Source organism: Rana temporaria, chromosome 6, assembly GCF_905171775.1.
Source record: "Rana temporaria chromosome 6, aRanTem1.1, whole genome shotgun sequence".
In the NCBI taxonomy this organism is placed as follows: domain Eukaryota; kingdom Metazoa; phylum Chordata; class Amphibia; order Anura; family Ranidae; genus Rana; species Rana temporaria.
In genome coordinates this window covers 56,827,155-56,852,303 of record NC_053494.1, presented here as the reverse complement: position 1 = coordinate 56,852,303, position 25,149 = coordinate 56,827,155, and the positions used below count along the sequence as shown (strand labels likewise).

The following is a 25,149-nucleotide window of genomic DNA, read 5'->3' as shown; positions in this document are numbered from 1 at the left end:
CTTCCTGGCTGATGAATGTAAATGTTCCTCCAGTATTTTTTGATAACATACTGCATTCATCTTGCCAACAATTTTGACCACATTTCCCGTGCCTTTGTAGCTCACACCCCCCCAAAACATCAACAATCTACCTTTCATCATAGGCCTTGTTGACTCCTCTCCAAATGTAGCGTTTATGGTTGTGGCCAAAAAGCAAAATTTTAGTCTCATTACTCCAAATGACTTTGTGCCAGAAGGTTTGAGGATTGTCTCTGTGCTGTTTGGTGTATTGTAAGCAGGATACTTTGTGGCATTTGCCTAGTAATGGCTTTCTTCTGGTGACTCGACCATGCAGCCCATCTTTCTTCAAGTGCCTCCTTATTGTGCATCTTTAAACAGCCACACCACATGTTTTCAGATAGTCCTGTATTTCATCTGAAGTTATTTGTGGGTTTTTCTTTACATCTCAAACAATTTTCCTGGCAGTTGTGGCTAAAATTCTAGTTGGTCTACCTGACCGTGATTTGGTTTCAACAAAACCCCTAATTTTTAACTTCTTGATTAGAGTTTGAACACTGCTGTTTGGCATTCTCAATTCCTTGGATATCTTTTTATATCCCTTTCCTGTTTTATACAGTTCAACTACCTTTTCTCTTAGATCCTTTTACAATTCCTTTGCTTTCACCATGACTCAGAATGCAGGAAACGTCAGTGCAGCACTGGATGAAAGATGCAAGGGTCTGTCAGGAGTCCAGAAACACATTGACCTTTTATACACACACTACTTACAAGCAAAAAGATCACAGGTGAGGATGGTTACCTTTAATAGCCATTCAAACCCCTTTGTGTCAAATTGTGTGCATGTTATCAGGTCAAAATCACCAGGGTATGTAAACTCTTGATCAGGGTCATTTGGGTAGTTTCTGTTGCCATTATGAATTATACAGAGTAAACACAGTTGATTGATAAAAAAATGGCTTTGGCCAAACACCAACCATGAGTGAAACAAATATATGTGTTTGTGTTATCATTCATATGCTCTGAAAAATGCCAACAGTACATATTCTGTCTGAATGTTTAGGGTAGTCGTTCTGCTGGAAGGTGAACCTCCACCCCAGTCTCAAGTTTTTTGCATACTCTAACAGGTTTTGTTCTAAGATTGTCCTTTTTGGCTACATCCATCTTCCCATCAACTCTGACCATCTTCACTGCCCCTGCTGAAGAAAATCATGGTATGTTCAGGGTGATGTGCAGTATTAGTTTTCTGTCACACATAGTGTTTTTCTTTTGAGACAACAAGTACAATTTTGGTCTCATCTGATCAGAGCACCTTCTTCCACATGTTTTCTCTGTCCCCCACATGGCTTCTTGCAAACTGCAAGAGACTTCTTTTGGCTGTATTTCAAACAATGGCTTTCTTCTTGCCACTCTTCCATAAAGGCCAGATTTGTGACATGCACGACTAATAGTTGTCTTGTGGACAAATTCTCCCACCTAAATTGTGGATCTCTGCAGCTCCTCCAGAGTTACCATGGGCCTTTTGGCTGCTTCTCTGATTAACCAATTAAGGACCCCTTCACGCCGATATATGTCGGCAGAAGGGCACGGCTGTGCACAAGCACATACATCGCCTTTAAGAGCCCAGCTGTGGGTCGCGAGCGCGCTGGCGGCAGCATGCTCGTAACCTGGTCCTGTGCTCCGTGATCGTGCCCGCGGGACCTGCAGACCCGATCTCTGCCGGTGTCCCGTGATCGGGTCACAGAACTGAAGAACGGGGAGAGGTAAGTGTAAACAAACCTTTCCCCGTTCTTCCTAGTGTGACTGCTACTGATCGTCTGTTCCCTGTCATAGGGAACGATGATCAGTGACGTTGCACGCCAAGCCACGCCCCCACACAGTAGTAATCACTCCCTAGGAAACACTTAACCCCTTCAGCGCCCCCTACAGGTTAACCCCTTCACTGCCATTGTCATTTTCACAGTAACCAGTGCATTTTTATAGCACTTTTCGCTGTAAAAAATGACAATGGCCCCAAAATAGTGTCAAAAGTGTCCGCCATAATGCCACAGTCACAATAAAAATATTAATAAAAATGCCATAAAACTATCCCCCATTTTGTAGACACTATAACTTTTGCGCAAACCAATCAATAAACGCTTATTGCGATTTTCTTTACCAAAAATATGTAGAAGAATATGTATCGGCCTAAACTGAGGAAAACATTTTTTTTTATATATTTTTGAGGGATATTTATTATAGCAAAAAGTAAAAAATATTGTTTTTTTTTCAAAATTGTCGCTCTATTTTTGTTTATAGCGCAAAAAAAAGCCATTCACCTCTGCAGCTAGGGGTTCGGATCCCGGTCTCGGCTACATGTGAATTGAGTTTGGTGGTCTCAGCCCGGCTCCCGGTGGGTGTTCTATGTGAGGTAAGCCTGCGCTTAGTACGCCCACCCCCTCCCACAAAAAAACACCACACTTACATGCACTCGAAATTGGGATAACATGCACGCACTTTGACCATGCGGTCTCTAAAAAGAGAGGCGAAGGACTAACGGAGCTGGTTGAGCGGGCTAGATCCTCTCACTCCCTTATAGGGAGTCCCTCTGCCCCGTTGGGCTTCAAAGCGGAGCAGGTAGGGCGGGCTGTGTGGGAGGACCCCCTCACACACCGGCCATTGCCACCCGGGGCATGGAGAAAGGTGGCAGATTGCCTCTGGGGGAGGCCTGCCTACTCCCAACTCCTGCAGTCCGGCTCCTCTCTCGAGTACACGCACAAAAATGCACTTTAAAAAAAATACCACCAAAAGAAAGCTCTATTTGTGGGAAAAAAAGGACGTCAATTTTGTTTGGGAGCCACGTCGCACGACCGCGCAATTGTCAGTTAAAGCAACGCAGTGCCGAATCGCAAAAAGGGGCCTGGCCCGTTAGTTACAAAATGGTCCGAGGCTTAAGTGGTTAATGCTCTACTTAAACTGGCCTGTCAGTTTAGGTGGACGGCCATGTCTTGGTAGGTTTGCAGTTGTGCCATACTCATTCAATTTCCGGATGATGGATTGAACAGTGCTCCGTGAGATGTTTAAAGCTTGGGATATTTTTTTATAACCTGACCCTGCTTAAAAACTTTTCCACAACTTTATCCCTGACCTGTCTGGTATGTTCATTGGCCTTCATGATGCTGTGTGTTCACCAAGTTTCTCTAAGGCCGCGTACACGCGGTCAGTCCATCCGATGAGAACGGTCCGAAGGACCGATGAAGCTGACTGATGGTCTGATGTGCCTACACACCATCAGTTAAAAAAACGATCAAGTCCAACGCGGTGACGTAAAACACAACGATGTGCTGAGAAAAATGAAGTTCAATGCTTCCAAGCATGCGTCGACTTGATTCTGAGCATGCGCGGGTTTTGAACCGATGCTTTTGCGTACTAATTGTCGGTTTTGACCGATCGGTTAGGCGACCATCGGTTCAATTTTAAAGCAAGTTCTAAATTTTTCGACCGAAGGATAACGGACCGATGGGGCCCACACACGGTCGGTTTGGACAGATGAAACTGAACTTCAGTCCGTTTTCATCGGTTTTGTCCGATCGTGTGTACAGGGCCTAATGCCTCGTACACACGGCCGGATTTTCAGAGAAAAAAGTCAGACAGGCTTTTTTTCTAGGAAAGTCCGGCCGTGTGTAGCCTCCATCTGACTTTTTTTTCGGAAGTCCGACGGACCTTATATAGAGAACCTGTTCTCTTTCCTTCCACTAGATTTTAGTTAGGGGTATCAGAGTAATGGGGGCTGAATACAAATGCACGCCACACTTTTCAGATATTTATTTGTAAAACAAATGAAAACCATTTATAATTTTCCTTACACTTCACAATTATGTGCCACTTTGTGTTGGTCTATCACAAAAAAATCCCCAATAAAGCATGTGCGTGGGAGTCGCCTGTTCCAGCCATTTCCGGGTTGATATGTCGGACCTTTGCCGTACCTTCACTGCGCATGCACCGCTGATGTCATAATTTCAGAGGCTAGATTTCGCTTGACATTCAAGAAGCACCAAAAAGTGCCCCAACTTGTTGCGTAAAATGAATGATTTTGGAGCTACTGATTGCCGAATTGCTAACATTGTGCATCATGGATTATCGAAATTATGGAATGGGTTGTCATGGGTTACATCACAAATAATTTGTTCCATAATAATGTGAAAGTATGTAATCACCTCTTACGATTTTACTTACATTGAAGAGTAGCGTAATCCAAAAGGAATGCCAAGCGACTGGCTGCTTCTGAGATCTCATCCTTTAGTTTATAAACTGTAACATCACTTGATGTTCTAAGGAAATTTATCAGTTCAACCAAGTCTGCTGTAGTAGCTGGAACTTCACGAACTCTGTCTGCTATTTTGCTGTATTTGGAACAAATACTACAGGAGAAAACAAATAACCTTAGTATGAACTGTAACTGAGATTTACAGCTGATATTAATCCCAAATTACAAGGATCACAAAAGCATGACATCCATCTCCAGGTAAAAGGCTCCCATATCAATTCAAATCGTAAGGAGTATATTTCCCCAGTGGGCTGAAATGGATCATAAAGAACCAGTCCTCATGGCCTCATAGAATTGCTCTCAACAGGATCATGTATGAGATATATGGACTTTATCAACAGGAACTTTTCATTTAGGTTTATTAAATCTTAATAATACATTGTATTTATTGTAAAATATGACTTTCACATATTTGTTATCAGTGTGTTCAAGTGTATATTTGTGGCTCTTAAGGTCCATATGTTGCTGAAATTTGCACATCCTTTTTTTGGACTTTGAAACTACGGATTGATTTTAGTTTATGGCTAATTGTTTATTATTTAAAAGGGACAGCACACAATTTTTTGTTTATTTATTTAATTTTCAGTTGCACTAAACGCAATAATTTATTTCTATATTATAGCCCCCCAATCCATACCAGGTCTTTCGGGTCTGATATGGATTTTGAACTGAATCCCTCACCAATTATTATTTTTTTAAATGGCATGCCCCCCCCCCCCCCCCCAAATCCATACCAGATCCTTATCTGAGTGTGCAGCCCAGCAAGTCCTCCTGTAGCAAACCAGGCCGCATGCCTTTAACAAGTCCTTCATTTAAAAGAACAAACAAAATAAAAAAATTGGCCCCTGGTGTAGATCCAATGTCAATCACGATGTCTGCCACCACTGCTGACCCCCCCTAAAAAAAGCTCCACCCCCGACAAAGGCTCCTGCCAAATGACAGCTTTGCCGCTTCCCACAGTTAAATAAACTAAGGGGCAGGGCCACCTGGTCACATCATCGGGTGGCCTGCCCCCTTGTGACATCAATGACCCAGCATGTCCTGTCTGATAAGCCCCCACCCACAGACCCCCACAACCACCAGCCAGGGTTGTGGGGAAGAGGCCCTTGTCCCCATCAACATGCGGACAAGGTGCTTTGGGGGGGGTAAGATCCCCTTCCCCAAAACATCACCCAATGTCGAAGGCATGTTGCCTGGTATGGTTCAGGAGGGGGGCGTTCGCTCTTCCCTCCCCTTTCCTGACCTGCCGTGCTGCATGCACGAATAAGGGTCTGGTATGGATTTTGGGGAGAATCCACGCCATTTTTTTTTCATTTTGCATGGGGGTTTCCCTCAAAATTCACCTGTGGCTCTGTACCAAATTCTAGGGACAACCCCTATGTTTATGGATGCATGTCTATATTTAATTGCGCATCCCATTTTATGCCTTTTTTTTAATCATGTTTCCCAAAAAGCAATTTTTTTCACTTTAATTATGTATGCATATAAGGCAACAGTGAAACTGTGTTGACTCAAAATATTGATGTAAAAAATCTGATTTACATCCATTAATAAACCCAATACTGGGTCAAGGTAAAAACAGAAAGTAAAGAAAACACATTTCAAAAATGAAATAGAACAACGTCTCCTACAGATGTACAGTATCTGTGCAAGCCATTTTCAACTAAATGTAATAGTACCATAATGAAAGGGCATGTCATATCAACATACAATTAATTAAAAATAATGAAGTGCTGTCATGTTCGATCAAATAAACAGATACAAAAAGTTAACACATCTGACAAAATTACCATAGTACATGGAACACACATAATGAAAGCAAAACAACTATCACTGGTATAAATATAACCTACTTACTTCCGCAACAGTGTACATCTGCTTTGAAATGTAATAGATAATATATGTACAATTTTAGCTATAAAACTGTGCAATGTGAGTACACATACATTTCTGATGTATGTTTCTATTATAATCATTAAATAACTTACAAGACTAAATAAGTTGGCCTTGAATATGAACAATTTAAAATGGATACTAAAAATACATTTTAGATTGCCTTTTTAGGGAATGAAAAGGATTTTAGCATTTGTTTGGTTAAAAACGCATATTGGGGGACTATTTATGAATGTTTTCAGACATTTTTTCATCCAGGATTCAAACATTTTTCGAATTTAATCCAATTAGAAAACATGTGTATCTTGGGAGAAAACATTTATAAAAATACTTGGTTGTGCATTCATCAAATCATGGAGTAATGCCGCGAACACACGGTCGGAATTTCCGACAAAAAAATGTTCAATGTGAGCATGTTGTCACAAATTCTGACTGTCTGTATGCTCCATCGGACATTTGCTGTCGGAATTTCCGACAAATGTTTGACAGCTGGTTTTTAAATTTTCCGACAACAAAACTTGTTGTCGGAAATTCCGAGCGTGTGTACACAATTCTGACGAATAAAATTCCATGCATGCTTGGAATCAAGCAGAAGAGCCGCACTGGCTATTGAACTTCATGTTTTTCGCCCCGTTGTATGTCTTGTACGTCACCGCATTGTTGGCGTTCGCATTTTCCGACAACATTTGTGTGACCGTGTGTATGCAAGACAAGTTTGAGCCAACATCCGTCGTAAAAAAATCCACGGTTTTGTTGTCGGAATGTCCGATCGTCTGTATGCAGCGTTTCCTAAATGCTACTGCAGCACTACCCCCCGGAGGAGCTGCTGGTTTGTTTTGGGTGGCACGTTACCTTCTGGCTCTTCCACAGTCCTAGGGGTGTATGGTGCATATAGCCGAACCGAAATGTCCACGACAGGTGTCTTTTTCTGTGCTCTTTAATACCCAGCCAGGTAAAAACATTAAAACTTGTGATGAAGAGTAGAGGTGAAGTAAAAGAAGAAGTAGCAGACTCAGGCACAACAATAGGGAAACAGTCCTGCTCCCAACAAATGCTTTGTATTCTCGGCCACTCCAGCCAGAGTGGGTATAGCGTACCTGGACAGGCCCACTCTCACTGACCTGGCAGCCAGGGTATCGCTCGAACTTGAAGGAAAAGTCTCTGCCACAGACCCTCCTGAAATGGACTCAGGGAAAAGCCTCTGCCACAGGCCCTCTCTGTGATTGTGATTATGGAGATGATCCTCCTTGATAGAATTGCGTCTCCTTCAGATAGTTTTCAGGTACCGACTGACAGGTGACCAGCCTCTCAGTGTCTGGCTACCTTGATCCCCGGGGGTTTGTCGAGACCGTGTTGGATCGCCAGCCTCTCATTGGCTCTCCTCAGATGGACTCCCCACTGAACAGCTATCTTGCTTGGGATCTTCAGGATTGGGAACCCAGTCGACTACTGGGCTCCCTGCCACAGCTCAAATGTTCTGGACCAACATGGTCCAGGAACACCGCGTGACACACGCATACCCGGCATGGAAGGCCATTACGCCGGGGTGCTGTGATGCGCAGTCACTCTAAATGTGGGTGCCGCACTCCGAAGAAGAACCCAGAACAATGACGTCTGCCCCATAAATACCCTCCCCCAGCATGCACAGCAAGGCTGAACCCTCCTCATAGGCTGCTGGGGGAAAAGCACCCAAACTTTGACTCCACTGCTGCCACCCATCGCCCTGGAGTAGGAACTACACCCCAGTAACAATAGACAGCCCACAGCACAGCCAAGCTGGGACAGAGACCAGTTTTGAACATAATAACTGGATCAGAGTCAGTTAACACTCCGATTCCTCTCTAAATTTAACTAGCACCGGTACTTTTTAAGTAACCAGGCGCTACACTACAGTAATTCCAATGGTAATGTCATTACAGAATTATTAATTTCTCTTACTAGAAAATTACAGCTTGACTTTTTTATTAAATGCATATCATGCTGTGAACTTGCCAATGAAATATTGTAACACTTAAAAAAAAAAAAAAAAAAGTTAAAATCTTAATAGGCTACTTTTCTCCAGGTTAAAACAATGATGTCAGATGCTGTATTAACACACATTTTACTTTCATAATGTATGACAACTTATTTGGCTTGAGTAGTTATCTGATTGAATAAGAAGTTACTGATCCATGTCTCACATGAAGACTTATATTCTTGTCCGTAGTCTATTAAATCTGATGTTCATAGACTGGTGCAAACAAAAGTACTTGCCTTATATTCAACTCCCTGTTTTCATCTACTTCATACTGGATAAGCTGATCCTTTAACTTTTGAGCTCTGGCACAAAGATCCTCATTAAAGCGTAAAGCATCCAGGCAAAACATGGCAAGAGGCACTGTGATTTGCATGGATGCAATTTCTCCCTGAAGCTGTGATAAGCTTGTGATTTTCTGTGAGAAGAAAATAGACTTGTATTACAGAAGTTCAAACATGGAAAACCAATAACATTTAAAATCAAATTGATTCTATTTTTGGTTAAAGGGGTTGTAAAGGTACCGGTAATTAATTTTTCCCTCACTTCCTGTTCTTCTGTCTGTAACTCCACACAGTAATGCAAGGCTTTCTCCCTGGTGTGGAGAAAGCCTCTTGAGGGGGAAGGGGGCGAGCAGGAGGGTCAGGACGCTATCTACTTTGCAGATAGAGAAAGGAGCTGTGTGTTAGTGGGCATCCTGACACTCCGGCGCGCCTCCTCCCCCCTCAAGAGGCTTTCTCCACACCAGGGAGAAAGTGTCGCATTACTGTGTGGAGTTACAGACAGAAGAACAGGAAGTGAGGATTTCTCAGAAGAAATAAGGACATTTAAAAGCAAAATGGAAGGATGAGGTAAGTGTGAAGGAGGACTGCACTAAGGTAAAGGAAGATATTTAGGGACATTTTTTTTTACTTTTACAACAATATATCAATGTTTAAAAATATGTACTCATCTGATAGAAACCTAAAAGGTAGATAAACTAAAGTTATGCATTTTAGATAAACACAAAATATAGATGGCTTGGATTTCCAGGATTCAAGTACTATAAATAATAGCAAGCATACTAAATCACCAACAAGAACGATGCCCTGTATTACACAATTAGTATAGCATGCATTTTAACCACATAATTTATAACACGTAGAGCATAAATTTGTGTTTATTTCTGTCCAAATATATTCTACAACACATTCATATCTCAACCCATTTATGGTTTGTATTTCACTACGTGATTTGCATATATCATACAACCCCTTGTTAGAAACAAATCAGCATATGTAAATGTGGGTAATAGGCCTTATGGTACACATACAATTTCAATGGGGGTTATTTTCTAAAGGCAAATCCACTTTGCACTATAAGTGCAAACTACAAGCGCAAAGTGCACTTGAAATTACACTAAAAGTGCATTTGGAAGTGCAGTCGCTGTAAATCTGAGGGGGACATGCAAGGAAAATAAAAAACAGAATTTTAGCTTGCACATGATTGGATAATAAAATCAGCAGAGCTTCCACTCATTTCAGATCTGCCCCTCAAATTTACAGCGACTGCACTTCCAAGTGAAATTTCAGTGTACTTTCAAGTGCACTTTGCACTTGTAGTGCAAAGTGGATTTGCCTTTTGTAAATAACCCCCAATGTATCATTAAAGGAAAATAGCAAAATATACCCCATTTTCCTCAACAGATTAGGTGCAGGGATCTCCAACCAATATGAATTAAGTGAAGTTTAATAGGTTGAAAAATAGCCAAAAACACCCCAGTGCAAATACTACGCCCTACTAACCTAATTTTATGTATGTACAGTATACACTCACCAGCCACTTTATTAGGTACACCTTGCTAGTACCGTGTTGGACCTCATTTTGCCTTCAGAACTGCCTTAATTCTTTGTGGCATAGATTCAACAGGGTGTTGGAAACATTCCTGAGATTTTGGTCCACATGGACATGATAGGATCACGCAGTTGCTGCAGATTTGTTGGCTGCACATACATGATGAAAATCTTCCATCCCCCCACATCCCAAAGGTGCTCTACTGCATTGGTAGTATTCATCTATAAGAATTTTTAACAATATAGCGCACACCTCTGTTTTGTAGTTAAATGTAATAAGTTACTATTGTTTTTCAGAAGATTTGTAATGGCAGACCCCATATTTCTTAAATGACAGGTTTGCTTCAAGTAAAGGGAGTACAGTTATATAATGGTTGGAGAGTTTTACTTTAACTTACACCAATGTACTATCCCTTGCGCATGATCACAGGTTTATTAACTTTCACTTTCGAAAGGGCTGGACTGTTTTTTTTCTTTTTTTATCCTTTACTTCAGACTCCACCTCGTAGAGTTTTACTTGGAACGCTCAAGTTCTTTTGCCGGCCCTTTAGCGTCTCTAATTTGGTTTCGCATCATTAGTAAAGGTTGGATTTTATCTCTTTTAATACTTTATTTTATTTTTTTTATTATACTTTTAATAATAAATAAACTTTCCTGTTTCTTCCCCTTTTACATTTTAGCCCCGATCCCTCCACCCTCACCACCCTCCCTTCGGTCTGGACTGGACTGTTTTGATTGTTACATGCATACAATTCAAAAAACACTTTGATTTAAATTTCTCCATCATTTGTAAGACAATTTTCACCTATACCAGATATGACTGCTACATAATGGCATATGAATACAGTATAATCTCAGGCATGGGGAAAATGGGGAATGTAGATTTATTTTACTTAATTGCACGAATAAAGTTAAGCCACTTGAAGGTAATCAATTTTTTTTCCACCTGATGGAAATGAATGCATCTACATCTACATATGATTGCATTGAAATTACTCCCACCTATATACAAAGGCAATTTTCAACACATCAGCAGTGTTGTGACAGAATAACTGGATTGTAGCATGTATTGCAGGCCAAAAAAAAAGCATCTCCCTACAGAAAAAAGTTAGCATGCAGGTCCTTGGGGAGGCTAAAGTCCAGAAAAAAACAAAAATAACATTTGCCTGATCCAGTTATTTTCAGTCTTATGTCTATGAATGTCTCCCAAGCCAGCCAGCTATTTGTTACACCAGTTTCCACTATTTTCCATATATTTTACAGGGGTAACTGCAAGCTCTGCTCAACTGCCTTTTGCTCTATTTGCCTGAGGTCAGGTTTGATCACATTTGTACAACCACACTTATAAATCTGGCACCTGCTCAAGGGGTCTTTTTAGCAAGTTGCCCTTTCTTTTTTTGGCATTTCACATGTAGCGTGGGGCTCCCAATGACTGGGGCGCAATTAAATTTAAGGGGCGTCTAAGCCATAGTTGGGCTCAGACTTCCCCCCTCCGTGCTGCTTTCCATTCATTTTAGCTGAGGCTGCAGAGAAATGGACTGGGGAATCTGTGTCCTTAGTCCCTTTATATGTCTTAAAGGGGAGATGTTCGGGGTCTGTTAAGACCCCTGATACCTCACCAAAGAACACCAACAGTGCTGATTAAAAAAATAAAAAAACTTTGGCTGTCAAAAAAAGGAAAAAATAACAGGCATCTAGGGTGGCAGTGTGTCAGCCACACCTCTACTGCAATCCACCACAAAGGGCTTTTCAGGTAGCAACACAGGTGTAAACCAAGTCTTACAAAGATTTTTTTTTTTCAAATAAAGGAGTATAGCTAGTCTTTAACAAGGCTTGTTCGCAATAGAATGCCCGATCTCATTACCTTGGTAAAGGCCTGCAGAGAATGTTCTTCCTTGAGAAACGCAATTACATCCTGCTGAGCTTTTTGATTTAAAAGGTCACTGTATTTTTTATAAACATTTAAGTACCTAAAAGAGATGGACACAGAGCTTTAGAAATGGCAGTGTACTAAAGATAATTAGTTTTCCCTCAAATTTCAATACTTCAGTGTACAAATATAATACATGATTAAAATGGAAGCCTTCTGACAGGAGTTTAGCTACAAAAAGAAGTACATGGAGTGAAATGTGGAGACAAAAGCCTAGTAGAGTAAAAGATTGATAAATGTGTTGTTCCATAGTAGCTTGCAGAGTTATAGAAAAAACATTTTTTTTTAATAGAATAAGCTTAATGAACTTCCCATTAGTGCTTTTTCCTATAAATTTAAACTTTAAAAAGTTATTTTGTAGCAAATGAACTGCAAATGTTACGGACACCCGAAAGGAACACCTTTAGGGATGCTGAAGATGGTGCGTTCTGTGATCACAGTGTCTGGAGGACACTGGGGATCATAGATTGGGGTAAAGAGCCAATCAGCGGCTCTTTACTATGTGATCAGCTGTGTCCAATCACAGTAGATCGCATATGTAAACAGAAGCAGGTTATCAACACTACTTTTCTCATGCTGACAGCATGAGTAGAGGAGAAGAGAGCCGATAAACGGCTTCTCTAAAAGGGACATGTAAAGTGATAATCAGGGCACTGATTATCAGTGCAGTCCCAACAGTGCCCACCAGTGCTGCCAATCTGTGCCTCCTCATCAGTGTCAGCTATCAGTTCCGCCTACCAGTGCCCACCAGAGCCACCTATCCGTGCCAATCAGGGCCACCTATCAGTGCCTCCTCATCAGTGCCGCCTCATCAGTGCAGCCTAGCAGTGCCCATCAGTGAAGGAGAAACATTTCCTGTTTGCAAAATTCTATAACAAAACTATGAAAAAGTTTTTTTTTTTTCAAAATTTTCGGTCTTTATTCGTTTATTTAGCAACAACTAAAAAAACCCAGTGGTAATTAAATACCACCCAAAGAAAGTTATATTTGTGTGATAAAAAAAATATATATTTCTTTGGGTACAGTGTTGCATGACTGCGCAAATGTCATTCAAAGTACGACAGTGCTAAAAGCTGAAAATTGGCCTGAGCAGGAAAGGGGTGAAAGTGGACAGTAGGCAAGTGGTTAAAGTGTACCTAAACCCCAAAAATGTGATACATTGTAGATTACCAGTCTTAAGATGTGGTGCCTGCATTTTTTATTTTATTTTTTTACATTTTGGCTTTGTTAACTTTATTTTCACTTGGTAATTCTTGTCTTTGGGTGGCTATACTCACTCTCTTCATACTTTGCCGGTAGATGGAGCACCCAAGTATGTCTTACTGTCTTTATCTATATTACTTGGGGGCAGTGGTTAGCAGGAAGATTTTATGAGATAACATTTCAGTTCATTTCACAGGAAGTGACACGTACACTACGTTTCTGGCAACATTAACATATATTTTCTGTTTTTGCAGAAAATATTCTTAGCCTGGACAAAAAAATTAATACAGCCACTACAACAAGCAACTGATAAGCTACAATATTTAACATTTTGTTCTCGTATTTAGTAATCCTTAAAAGGGATTTCTAAATTAAAAAATTAAAAACAATTATATATTAGTTACCGAGCTACCCCAATTACAATAAGGATGGAACTAGTGGAACAACAGTAAACAAAATAGATCACAGTTGTCTGCACACTTTCAAGAATTGCCATTTAGTTGATGCCATTGAATTGTATGTATGGAATCACCAATACGAAAATCATATCTTTACTTCAATGTTATTTTAACCTTTAGGCCCAGACTATACAGAGATACAACATCTGTCCAAGGTGAGCTCTGCAACACCTTGACAAGCCCTACTACGTTTATTCAACTGCTAGCAATATAGGTGCTAACAGACATCAAAGGGGCTGTAATTTAGCACTGTTACTACCTCAGAAAGATTTTAGACCAGTTCAGGCTTAATTTAGAGTCGTCTGAGAAGAGCAGGTGCCAAATTTGAACATAGAATCATACTGGGGTTTATTTAATAAAACTTGAAAGTGCAAAATCTAGTGCAGCTCTGCATAAAAACTAACCAGCTTACGGTTTTTATTTGTCAACGCTTAATTGCACAAGCTGAAGTTGGAAGCTGATCAGCTATCAAGCACAGCTGCACCCGATTTAGCACTTTCCAGTTTTAGTACATCAACCCCACTGTGCGATAGTTTTTAAAAGATGTGAGAAAGTTACTTTTGGGGACCGATTGTGTTCATATTGAATATCTTCCGTGCTTTGTTGACGTAATGGGAGACCAAAGATTCATCTTGTCTTACAGAACTGAGGATAAGTTTATTCATCTGAAGGTCTGGAAAAAGCTCCACTTCTACCTGGAAGTAAAGATCAGAGCAGGCCAAGTGAATGACAGCTTTTTTCCTCGATATATACTAGAAAATTTATATTATCTTTCTGCTATGAAAATCAATGATTTATTGTTATAGTATTTAGGAATGCAATAATAAATCTACCACATTTTAAACAGATATATCTAAGAGGGAATCAGACTTTTACCATTGTGATTTTAAACAAAACAGAAGTTGCAAAAGTATCACTTTGTAAATAATTTATTCAGGAGGCAGGGACAGATTGTACTGCTGGTGGAGTGAAGGATCCTGTAGTGCCCCCCTAATATGTAATAAAAAGAAAACAAAGTATCTAGTGTGGGTCTGTACTCCTATCTGTCATTCCTGTCAATGTCATGTCTGCCTTCTGCACCAATGTGGGACCCACAGCTATATCATTGTCATCAATACTTGCAATCCACCCTCACTCTTCTGCTGTACCTGCATCCTGCATTGCTAGGCAGAGACCTAACTACTTGCGGCCCAGTATCGGACCATCTGACCTCCTTCCATCAGCATCCTCTGCAAATTGATCAATAAAGCATCCTGTACAGGCGCATCTTGGGAGCTGCGGGAGACCAAGCTGCTGAGCTGCTTGGCTGTATGGGAAGGAAGAGACATGTTGCATTGCAGAGGGCATACATCTTCTTTGGTAAGTGAATCAAGAAAGTAATCTGAATAACTGCCTAATTACTTTAATGTTTAAAAAGTATATCCTGGGGCACAGTAAGAATGGTATAATTTATGTTGGGGTCAATTGCTCACTTCTGGACTGGACTAATAATGCAGTTTGCTGGGATTTAGGCTGCCATCTTGTTTAGCAAGTAAATATAGTATTATTTATTCATCTTGTCATTTGTCTATTTGTTGTTTTTCTTAGAAAGTGAACTTACTAGGAAGTTGATGACTAAGCCTTATCTAACAAATGTATTGACAAACAATTGAGTATATTAGAGTCTAATTGGATTAATCGTTTTTGGGTCACTCACATGCGCTATATAGAGCATCCTAGAAAGCCATTTTTCTAGCCACACAGACACTATGGTTTGACCACTTGAATGCTTGTGAAAATGAGCTTAAAGCTTCACTTGCTGGCTTATTATGTAAGCACTGGCACATAAGGAAGGCTGGGGTCTAGCAGGGGTCTCCAAACTTTCTAAAGAATGGGCCAGGGGGAGGGACTACCAGAGGCCCAAGCAGGGGAAACAAATCAGAGGGCAGGAGCCCACCCAGGGCACCACATGTTTGGCCTATTGACCTGTGTGGGGCCATATTGTACATGTGGTACCCTGGGTGATTGGTTTCCTGTGCTTGGGCCTCTGGTCATCCATCCCCGTTTGGTGCATATTCAGGTAACTACAAATGTATGTGATATGCACAAAAGTGCTAGTAAAAAATATGTACTTTATGAACATGCTGTCATTTTATGTATTTTCTATTCCTAGAGTTGTTCATCTATCCCATGTATAACCTCTAAAGAAGTAGATATTCCAGGAAATGTGTTGAGCTTTGAAAAACAATATCTGAATATGCCAGTCTATATTTACTGTATGTAATTAAACTAAGTGTATTTAATACACTACAGGGATTAATGTTTAGCAAATTATCTATTCTAACAAGATTTTATCTTACATGTAATTAGAAATAGTTTTTAAGAGATTCGTGTTGTGTATAAAAAACTTTATGTAATTTTAACGAGAAAAGAAAAAAGGGGTTCCCCTGGGTGGACTTTTAAGGCACTAATAGTATTCCAAAATATACAGGATATTGAGAGTGAAAAAATAGTTTTTTTCACAATTGAAATATTTAATATTGAATTAAAATATACAGTTCCAATGATTGTCACCATATAAGTAAATACATGAAGAACCTTCTTTACACCCGACGTGTTTCGGGGTAAACTTCTTCAGGGGTGTGTAGAGAAGGGCAATTAGTTCATCTAAGCATAAGAATACATAAAGTTAATTACATGCATTTAGAACATTATTAAATCTATACAAAAAGTTTTCTTTGTTATGTGATGTATATACATGTAATCATTCACTTACGTACTATAAAAGATGATAAATATTTCATTGGATACGATTTTTTAAAATAATTGAAAATATAAACGGCATGCTGGGTTCAATCTATGAGGTTGCCAGTCAAGCAATGTAGCTGTGGTTGCTTCTATATTGGGAAGACCAAGCTGGAAATTCGAGCATTCGCGCACTAGGATATGTAATTTGGAGCATGCGCACTAGGATATGAATCGGGTCACGATTCATTAGCATAAAATAAGCCCACATCTTCACAATTTAAATAAGGCGCGCTCAGGCCGGCACATTTACGCTACGCCGCCGTAACTCAGGACGCAAGTGCTTTGTGAATACAGCACTTGCCTCTCTAACGGCAGCATAGCGTATATGGGATACGCTACGCCTGCCTAATGTTAGGCTCATCTATGTGAATCCAGCTAATGGTTTCTACAGGTTTACTAAACCATTACCCCTATGCTCGCATCTACCTGATTCAGGGGACTAATTAGGAGTTCCCTACTATCTTTGTTTCTTGCAGTCAGCGGTTTGCAGTTAACTGTGATAGCTGATGGGAGGGTCTTGCTATACATATAGAGCACCCACACCTTCACACCAGCACTATTTGCTGGAATGTCAAGCTTGTGAGGCTGATCCTGTCAAGTAAGTCCATGTCTATATTACCTGCTTTAATGATATTATGCAACACTATCCTTTAGTGGATTTCTATAGATAAAGCTTTTACGTTTACTAAACCATCACCTCTATGCTTACTCCCTAGTTTGGATTTAGTTACTTAAATGTATTTGTTTATGTTATCCTCTATATGAACAAATACTAAACAGAAAATATCATTATATTGATATATATTTTTTGTTCCTTAACATAATTCAATCCACGTGGTGGGTGCACGTGGGTAGGCACACACCACGTGGGTACCTGCCGGAGCATGATGGGACGGTGATGCCTATATAAATGGGATGCAAGGCGCGCTTCCATCATTACAGTGACAAGAGGTGACGAGTCAACATCGGAAGAAGGGAGAAGAAGAACCTGATGTCACAGAAGACCGCGATGGCTGCCTGCTAGTAATTGAGCTAACACACAAAGATAGCAGGCAGCCCCCCCCTGGTATTAGAGCTAATAAAGAAGACAGGGGGGGCCTCCGGAGCAGAATAATAAATTATTTTAAAAACCCTTGTGCTGTGTGTTTAATAACTTTTACTTTTTGCCTACAGGTGAATGGGTAGGGGTACGATGTACCCCATATCCATTCACTTAGGGTGGGGGGCCGGTATCTGGGGGCCCCCTTATTTGAGGGGACTCCCAGATTCCGATAAGCCCCCGCCCGCAGACCCCGACAACCAACGGCAAGGGTTGTCGGGAAGAGGTCCTGTCCTCATCAACATGGGGACAGGGTGCTCTGGGGTGGGGGGGGCCCGCAGTGCGCCCCCCTGCCCCAGAGCACCCAACCCCCCCATGTTGAGGGCATGCGGCCTGGCACGGCTCAGGAGGGGGGGGGCGCTCGCTCGTCCCCACTCCCTTCCTGACCGGCCGGGTAGTGTGCTTTGGATACGGGTCTGGTATGGATTGTAGGGGGACCCCCTATGTCGAATTTTTGGCGTAGGGGGGGTCTCCTTACAACCCATACCAGACCTAAGGGCCTGGTATGCTCCTGGGGGGGGAACCCATGCCGGTTTTGAATTTAAAAATTGCTGTGGAGTTCTCCCTCGGGAATGCATACCAAATGCCGTCGCTTGAATGGGCCTTTACAAGGTGTGACTAACTTTGCACATTGTAAAACCAGCTCTAGTTTTGCGCAGGCAAATTCGGAACTTACGCAGAAATCACAATGATGAAATGCTTTGTGAATCTGCTTAAGTCCTCATTTGCATACTCAAAGCTGCATTTCAATGAGAAATGCCCCCAGCGGCGGATGCGGTACTGCATCCTAAGATTTGACCGTGTAAGTGTCTTACACATGTCAGATTTTCTGCCTAACTTTGGAAAAAGCCTTTTGAGGATCGTTTCCAAAGTTAGGCACAGACTGAACAGCAGTTAAGTCTGCGTATCTCTTTTGGGAATCAGGCCCACAGTGTATTGTTTGACAGCGGACATTATTAGGTCTGTTGCGGATCTCATATAATCAGGTACATATACATATATAACCTTACATTATACCTTATTAACATATAAACTGTTATTGTAGCAAATTATTACTCTTTCTATATAATATATATACCATTTAGCCCTATTTGGGTACAATTTATTATTTGTATTTAATATCTTATATATTTTTAGGGACCTCTATCCCAGTCCCAGTAGATCTCTTCTGGCTGATCCACCGGCTTCTCGATCTTTGGAATAATTTCTCCGTAACAGGGATATCCTGATACCCATTTCTTGTTTGACTGGCAACCTCATTGATTGAACCCAGTGTGCCCTTTATATTTTCAATTCTTTTAAAAAATCGTATCCAATGAAATATTCATCATCCTTTATAATACGTAAGTGAATGATTACATGTATATACATCACATAACAAAGAAAACTTTTTGTATAGATTTAATAATGTTCTAAATGCATGTAATTAACTTTATGTATTCTTATGCTTAGATGAACTAATTGTCCTTCTCTACACACCCCTGAAGAAGGTTACACTGAAACGCGTCGGGTGTAAAGAAGGTTCTTCATGTATTTATTTATATGGTGACAATCATTGGAACTGTGTATTTTAATTCAATATTTCATTTTTTTTATAAATATGTACAATTGTGAATAAAACTTTTTTTTTTACTCTCAATATCCTGTATATTTTGGAATGCTATTAGTGCCTTAAAAGTCCACCCTGGGGAACCCCCCTTTTTCTTTTCTCGTATATACTGAATGTGGCACAAGCATACATTTGCCATTCACCCCCCTTTCTTTCTAATTCTAACTGTAAGGTTTGTTGTGCCTTGAAAGTCCCACCATGTCAAATAGGTTCTGAGTTTTTAAAGTATTGTTACAACATAAGCTTTGCAAATCGTAACACAGTTGGCTGATATTGATATTGTTCAAATTTGTATTGAAATTTTTGGTTTCAAAGAAAACTATTCATTTTGAAAGAACCCATATCTTCTTAAAAATATAAAAATAGTAGACCTCACTTATCTAAAATGTATAGCATGTAAGGACGGTCTTACTTGTTGCTATAGGATTTTGTATGTGCATAACTTGGACTCTACTGTATATACTGTACAAATCTTATTCTTGCATGCACTCAAGTGTCTTGTGGAAAAGGTTTTCAAATTACATTATATATATATATATATATAAAACCACCAGATTAAAATCTTAAGATTTTTGATTGGATAGGATTTCCTAAGAGCCCTTATTTTATTGAACACTGAAAGGGATATCAGCCAAGTTTATGCTGACATCCTTGATAAATTATCTCATTCTCTTTCACTTATTCATATACTAGGGTCAATTTAGATAAGGGCCAATTAACCTACTTGCTGGTCTTTGGAGTGTGGTAGGAAATTGGAGTACTCCAATAGTGCATGATATCACCATCTTGAATACTGGCCAATGATTTCAGATCTGTAAAACTGGTCATCAGCCTCATACTTGGTGGCATTTGCCTGATCACATAATCAATAAAGTGAAAGCTTCTGCAATTTCACCACTAGAATGTTAGAGGTTTAATAATTGGGTGTATAATCCAAGCTTTAACCAGCAGTAAAAACTAACCATACATACAGTATATCTATATGAGTTTTACAAAATGTAGTTTCTTATTACATACTTTTGGAAGACCTTCCGCGCTCTTAATAACTTCCAGGAAGCAATGCTTTATTAAATTCCAACATTCCTCCAGAACTGGGTCAAATGCAATTTTGGGTTCTTCCACCTTAAGCTTGATGATGAGGATTTGTGGTGTAATGAATTTAATTTCATCATATGTGTCACCAAAGTCATTTCCCGCCTAACCAAAAATATAAAACAATAAGCAATAATCCTTTAATTTAAACCACATGAAACTGCTATCAGGACAGATTTGAAACATCAAGATGTGTACTTTTTAATAATTGTAGTTGAAATATCCAGTCTGAAAAGTTTAAATATTGCAATTAATGAATATTGTAATACGTTAATACATGCATTGCACAGTCAGAAAACGGTCTGCTTTTTTTTCATTTTTCTTTTAGCCAAATACAATAAACTGCATGAAGTCCATCAATGAATGCAAGTTTAATTCTTAGGCAACATTAAATGCTTCCTAAGCAGATGATTAAAAGCAACTATTTTATCAATGCACCACAGAATCCACTGAGTTGAGCCAAAGATCCAGCACAGCATGGAGTACTGCTGTTAAAGATCTTTCACTGTCAAAATGTAGGGCTGCCTACCTCCACATTACCTTTCCAAATGGCAAAAAAAACAGCAGATTGATTGTAGTACAAATTAAGCTTCTAATAATGAATCATCCTAACTTGAAGACACCAAGAAATTCAGTCTGTTAAAAAGTGACCTCTACCCACCAATTAGATTTGACTCTAAGAAATTACTACCTTGTAGTTTTCTCTACTAGACAAACTATTTGTTTCTGCATTAATACATATTTACAGTTTTGAAATCTCGTGTAGCTGAAACACAATTGTGATGCTCTGACATCAGTCAGCATATCATTGGTTAACCAACATACCGTAACTGGGGGTGTAATCATATTGTACAAACAGCTTTTTAAAACCACTATGCTAAACAAAGAGAATATGCATTTGATGAGGATATATTCCCAGTAGGGGATAATTATCTAAAGCTTAAGATGTAAAATGTCCTGGATACCTGGTAGGGCTTTTATTCTGTCTATTCAAATAAATTTATGTAGCAAAAAACATTTAATACCTCCCAGTTTATATTCATAATTAATGCAAAAGACTGTATGGAGAGGTTTATAAACATTATTAACATGTCTAAAATCACTAAAGCATATTTACACCACAATTCTGGTCATTTATGAGAGTTTAAAGGGGTTGTAAAGGTACCATTTGTTTTCCCTAAATAGCTTCCTTTACCTTAGTGCAGTCCTCCTTCACTTACCTCATCCTTCCATTTTGCTTTTAAATGTCCTTATTTATTCTGAGAAATCCTCACTTCCTGTTCTTCTGTATGTAACTCCACACAGTAATGCAAGGCTTTCTCCCTGGTGTGGAGTGTCATGCTCACCCCCTCCCTTGGACTACAGGAGTTTCAGGACACCTACTAACATACAGCTCCTTTCTCTATCTGCAACGTAGAGAGCATCCTGACTCTCCTGTAGTCCAAGGGAGGGGGCGAGCACGACACTCCACACCAGGGAGAAAGCCTTGCATTACTGTGTGGAGTTACAGACAAAAGAACAGGAAGTGAGGATTTCTCAGAAGAAATAAGGACAATTAAAAGCAAAATCGAAGGATGAGGTAAGTGAAGGAGGACTGCACTAATGTAAAGGAAGCTATTTAGGAAAAAAATTATACTTTTACAACCCCTTTTAACCACTTAAGACCCGGACCAAATTGCAGGTAAAGGACCCGGACAGTTTTTGCAATTTGGCACTGCGTCGCTTTAACTGACAATTGCGTGGTCATGTGACGTGGCTCCCAAACAAAATTAGCATCCTTTTTTTCCCACAAATAGAGCTTTTTGGTGGTATTTGATCACCTCTGCGGTTTTTATTTTTTGCGCTATAAACAAAAATAGAGCGACAATTTAGAAAAAAAATGCAATATTTTTTACTTTTTGCTATAATAAATATTCCCCCAAAATATATAAAAAAACATATTTTTTCCTCAGTTTAGGCTGATACGTATTCTTCTACCCATTTTTGTTAAAAAAAAAACGCAATAAGCGATTATCGATTGGTCTGCGAAAAATTTATAGCGTTTACAAAATAGGGGATAGTTTTATTGCATTTTTTTTTTTTGCTACTAATGGCGGCGATCAGCGTTTTTTTTCGTGACTGCGATATTATGGCAGATACATCGGACAATTTTTGACACATTTTTGGAACCATTGTCACAGCAAAAAATGCTATAAAAATGCATTGTTTACTGTGAAAATGACAATTGCAGTTTGGGAGTTAACCACTAGGGGGCTTTGAAGGGGTTAAGTGTGACCTCATATGTGTTTCTAACTGTAGGGGGCGGGGCTGGACGTGTGACATCATTGATCGCCTTTCCCTATATCAGGGAACAGACAATCAATGACAGCGCCACAGTGAAGAACGGGGAAGCTGTGTTTACACACAGCTCTCCCTGTTCTTCAGCTCCGGGGACCGATCGGGGGACTCCGGCGGCGATCGGGTCTGCGACCCACGGCTGGGCACTTCAAGAGGATGTACAGGTACGTGCTTGTGCCCAGCCGTGCCATTCTGCCGACGTATATGTGCAGGAGACGGTCCTTAAGTGGTTAAAGCTTCTTCCTAAATCGAAACATACCTATGAAAATTAGTGTTACATGCAAACAACGGTCCCCCACATCGAAGAGAGTACCTAGAGATGTGCATTTAGGTAATCTATCTGTATTTTTTAAAATACTTTTTGTTTTAAACAGCTGTTTTGCAAAACATTGTTAAATTATGACCAATATGCACCACCTTCCCTTTTAGGATAATAAATATAAAATCAATAAGACTTTTCGTTGATTGCTCTCAGGCCTTGTACTCACGACCGGATCTGTGCGCTGGAAACTGTCTGCCCGACAGTTTCCGGCGTACAAGGCTGATTTGTGTTTTGTTCCGCTGGCGTGTACACACCAGCGGACCAAATTCCCGTCGTACCGGAACGCGTGCACGTAAACTACGTACGACGTCACTATAAAGGGGAAGACCAAAGTTAATGGCGCCGCCCTCTGTTCCTCTTTTGCTAGTTACGTGTTTGCTCGTGTTAGTGAAGGTTTGGTTAGAGCTGATTCGCGCTTCTCGGTCTCCAGGCTTTGACAGCGTGTATTCACGGGTTCAGTGCGTGTGCTTGCGGTAACGTAGTTGTCATTCGGCTATAGGCAAGCAGGTTGTTTCTGCTTTAGCAGTTGCATCCTGTGCGCTCGTATCTGTTTGTCACGCGTTTGTCGCAGGTAGTGCTGGATTTGCGAGTGCTTTCTGTTTCAGTGTGTTCTTGACTGACCAGCCGGCCGGTTTGAAGCCATGATGGAGCAGCAGCGTCAATTTTCGCGAGTTGGTGCTGTTTATGGGATGGCTGCTGGATATGTTCATTTGTCCAGTACTTTGGCCAGAAACAGGGGGCGGAGGCGTTTCTGGACCAAGAATTGGTTGCGCCAGCGTGACCAGTTCTCACATATGCCTCTGCTTAGGGAACTCCAGGAGAATAATCCTAATGACTTTAGGAATTTTCTCCGCATGACGGACCCCGTATTCAACCGTCTGCTGGATCTTCTGTCCCCCTATATCACGAGGCAGGACACTGTGATGCGCCAAGCCATCACGGCCGAGCAGAGGCTTATTGCCACGTTGCGGTACCTGGCGACTGGGAGGAGCCTGCAGGACCTCAAGTTCTCGACAGGCATCTCTCCGCAGGCGCTTGGGGTCATCATACCGGACACGTGTGCTGCCATCATCAAAGTTATGCATGAGGAGTATATTAAGGTAAGTTTCCTGGCTCTAATAATGTGGCCAACTAACTTTCTTTTTATTTTCCCAGATATGCTGTGTGTTTAACTAACGTTACCTTTTCTCCCTATGCATGTTGATATCAGCTTTACATGTTTTATTCTTGGCCTACCTGCATATTTGTCCCTTACCCAATATTAACCTGTCCAGCATGCTATCCTAGGGACAAACCCACCTTGCCATTTTTTCAAACAGGACTTTTTGGTTTTTGTGCCCCCCCCCCCCCCTTCAAACTTTTATTGTCCCCATCAGAGGGCTGTGGAGTCTCTTAATGAAGTGGCCCTATATATTTCATTTCCCAAATTCTCCATGCACATTTTTCTAATGCAATTTTAATACTGTGAACTGTCACAAGGATGCTTGTAGGATGTATTTGTTACAAAGTACTAAATCTCTAATTTTGTTTGTCCCCACAGCTACCCTCCACACCACAGGAATGGCAGTCTGTGGCTTCCCAATTTGCCCAGCGGTGTGATTTTCCAAACTGCGGTGGAGCAATAGATGGGAAACACGTCCGCATTGTGCCCCCACCCCGCTCGGGGTCGTACTATTATAATTACAAGGGTTATCATAGTATTGTGTTGATGGCGGTGGTGTCGGCACAGTATGAGTTTCTATATGTGGACGTGGGGAAGAACGGCCGGATGTCTGATGGGGGAGTGTTCGCACGGACTGATTTCTATGATCGTCTCCAAGCTGGTGGTCTGGCATTGCCACCAGATGAAGATAATGTGGAAGGACTTCCGTTTGTGTTCCTAGCGGACGAGGCTTTTGGGCTTGGTCCTCACCTCATGCGGCCTTTTCCCCAGAGGACCCTCACCTCAGAGAGGAGTGTGTTTAATTTTCGGTTGGCCAGGGCTCGGAGGGTAGTCGAGAATGCCTTTGGGATACTCACCAACCGGTTCCGCCTGTTCAGGACATCGATACATCTGGCGGAATATAAATTGGACACCGTTGTATTTGCCTGCTGCATTTTGCACAACTTTTTACGCAGGCACTCCCAGACGTACCTACCCGACATCGGTTCTGAGGCAAGACTACCCTCAGATCCCCTTCCCGGGCTGGACACTGGTCGCGCTGGCTTGGCCCCCCAATCAGCTCGTGAGGTACGCGACAAATATGTTGAGTACTTCATGGGTCGGGGGG

At 40.8% G+C, this 25,149-nt stretch overlaps 1 protein-coding gene across 1 annotated transcript in view; it reads right to left on the bottom strand.

The window, feature by feature from the left end:
- DNAH3 (dynein axonemal heavy chain 3) overlaps positions 1-25,149 on the bottom strand; it is a 483,492-nt gene that overhangs the window by 340,838 nt on the left and 117,505 nt on the right. The window contains exons 10-14 of the mRNA XM_040356847.1: positions 20,146-20,325; positions 14,192-14,328; positions 11,907-12,012; positions 8,450-8,628; positions 4,213-4,397 (exon numbers count right to left, since the gene is read on the bottom strand). Of these exons, the coding sequence (XP_040212781.1) occupies positions 4,213-4,397; positions 8,450-8,628; positions 11,907-12,012; positions 14,192-14,328; positions 20,146-20,325 (787 nt within the window). The remainder of the gene's footprint in view (positions 1-4,212; positions 4,398-8,449; positions 8,629-11,906; positions 12,013-14,191; positions 14,329-20,145; positions 20,326-25,149) is intronic.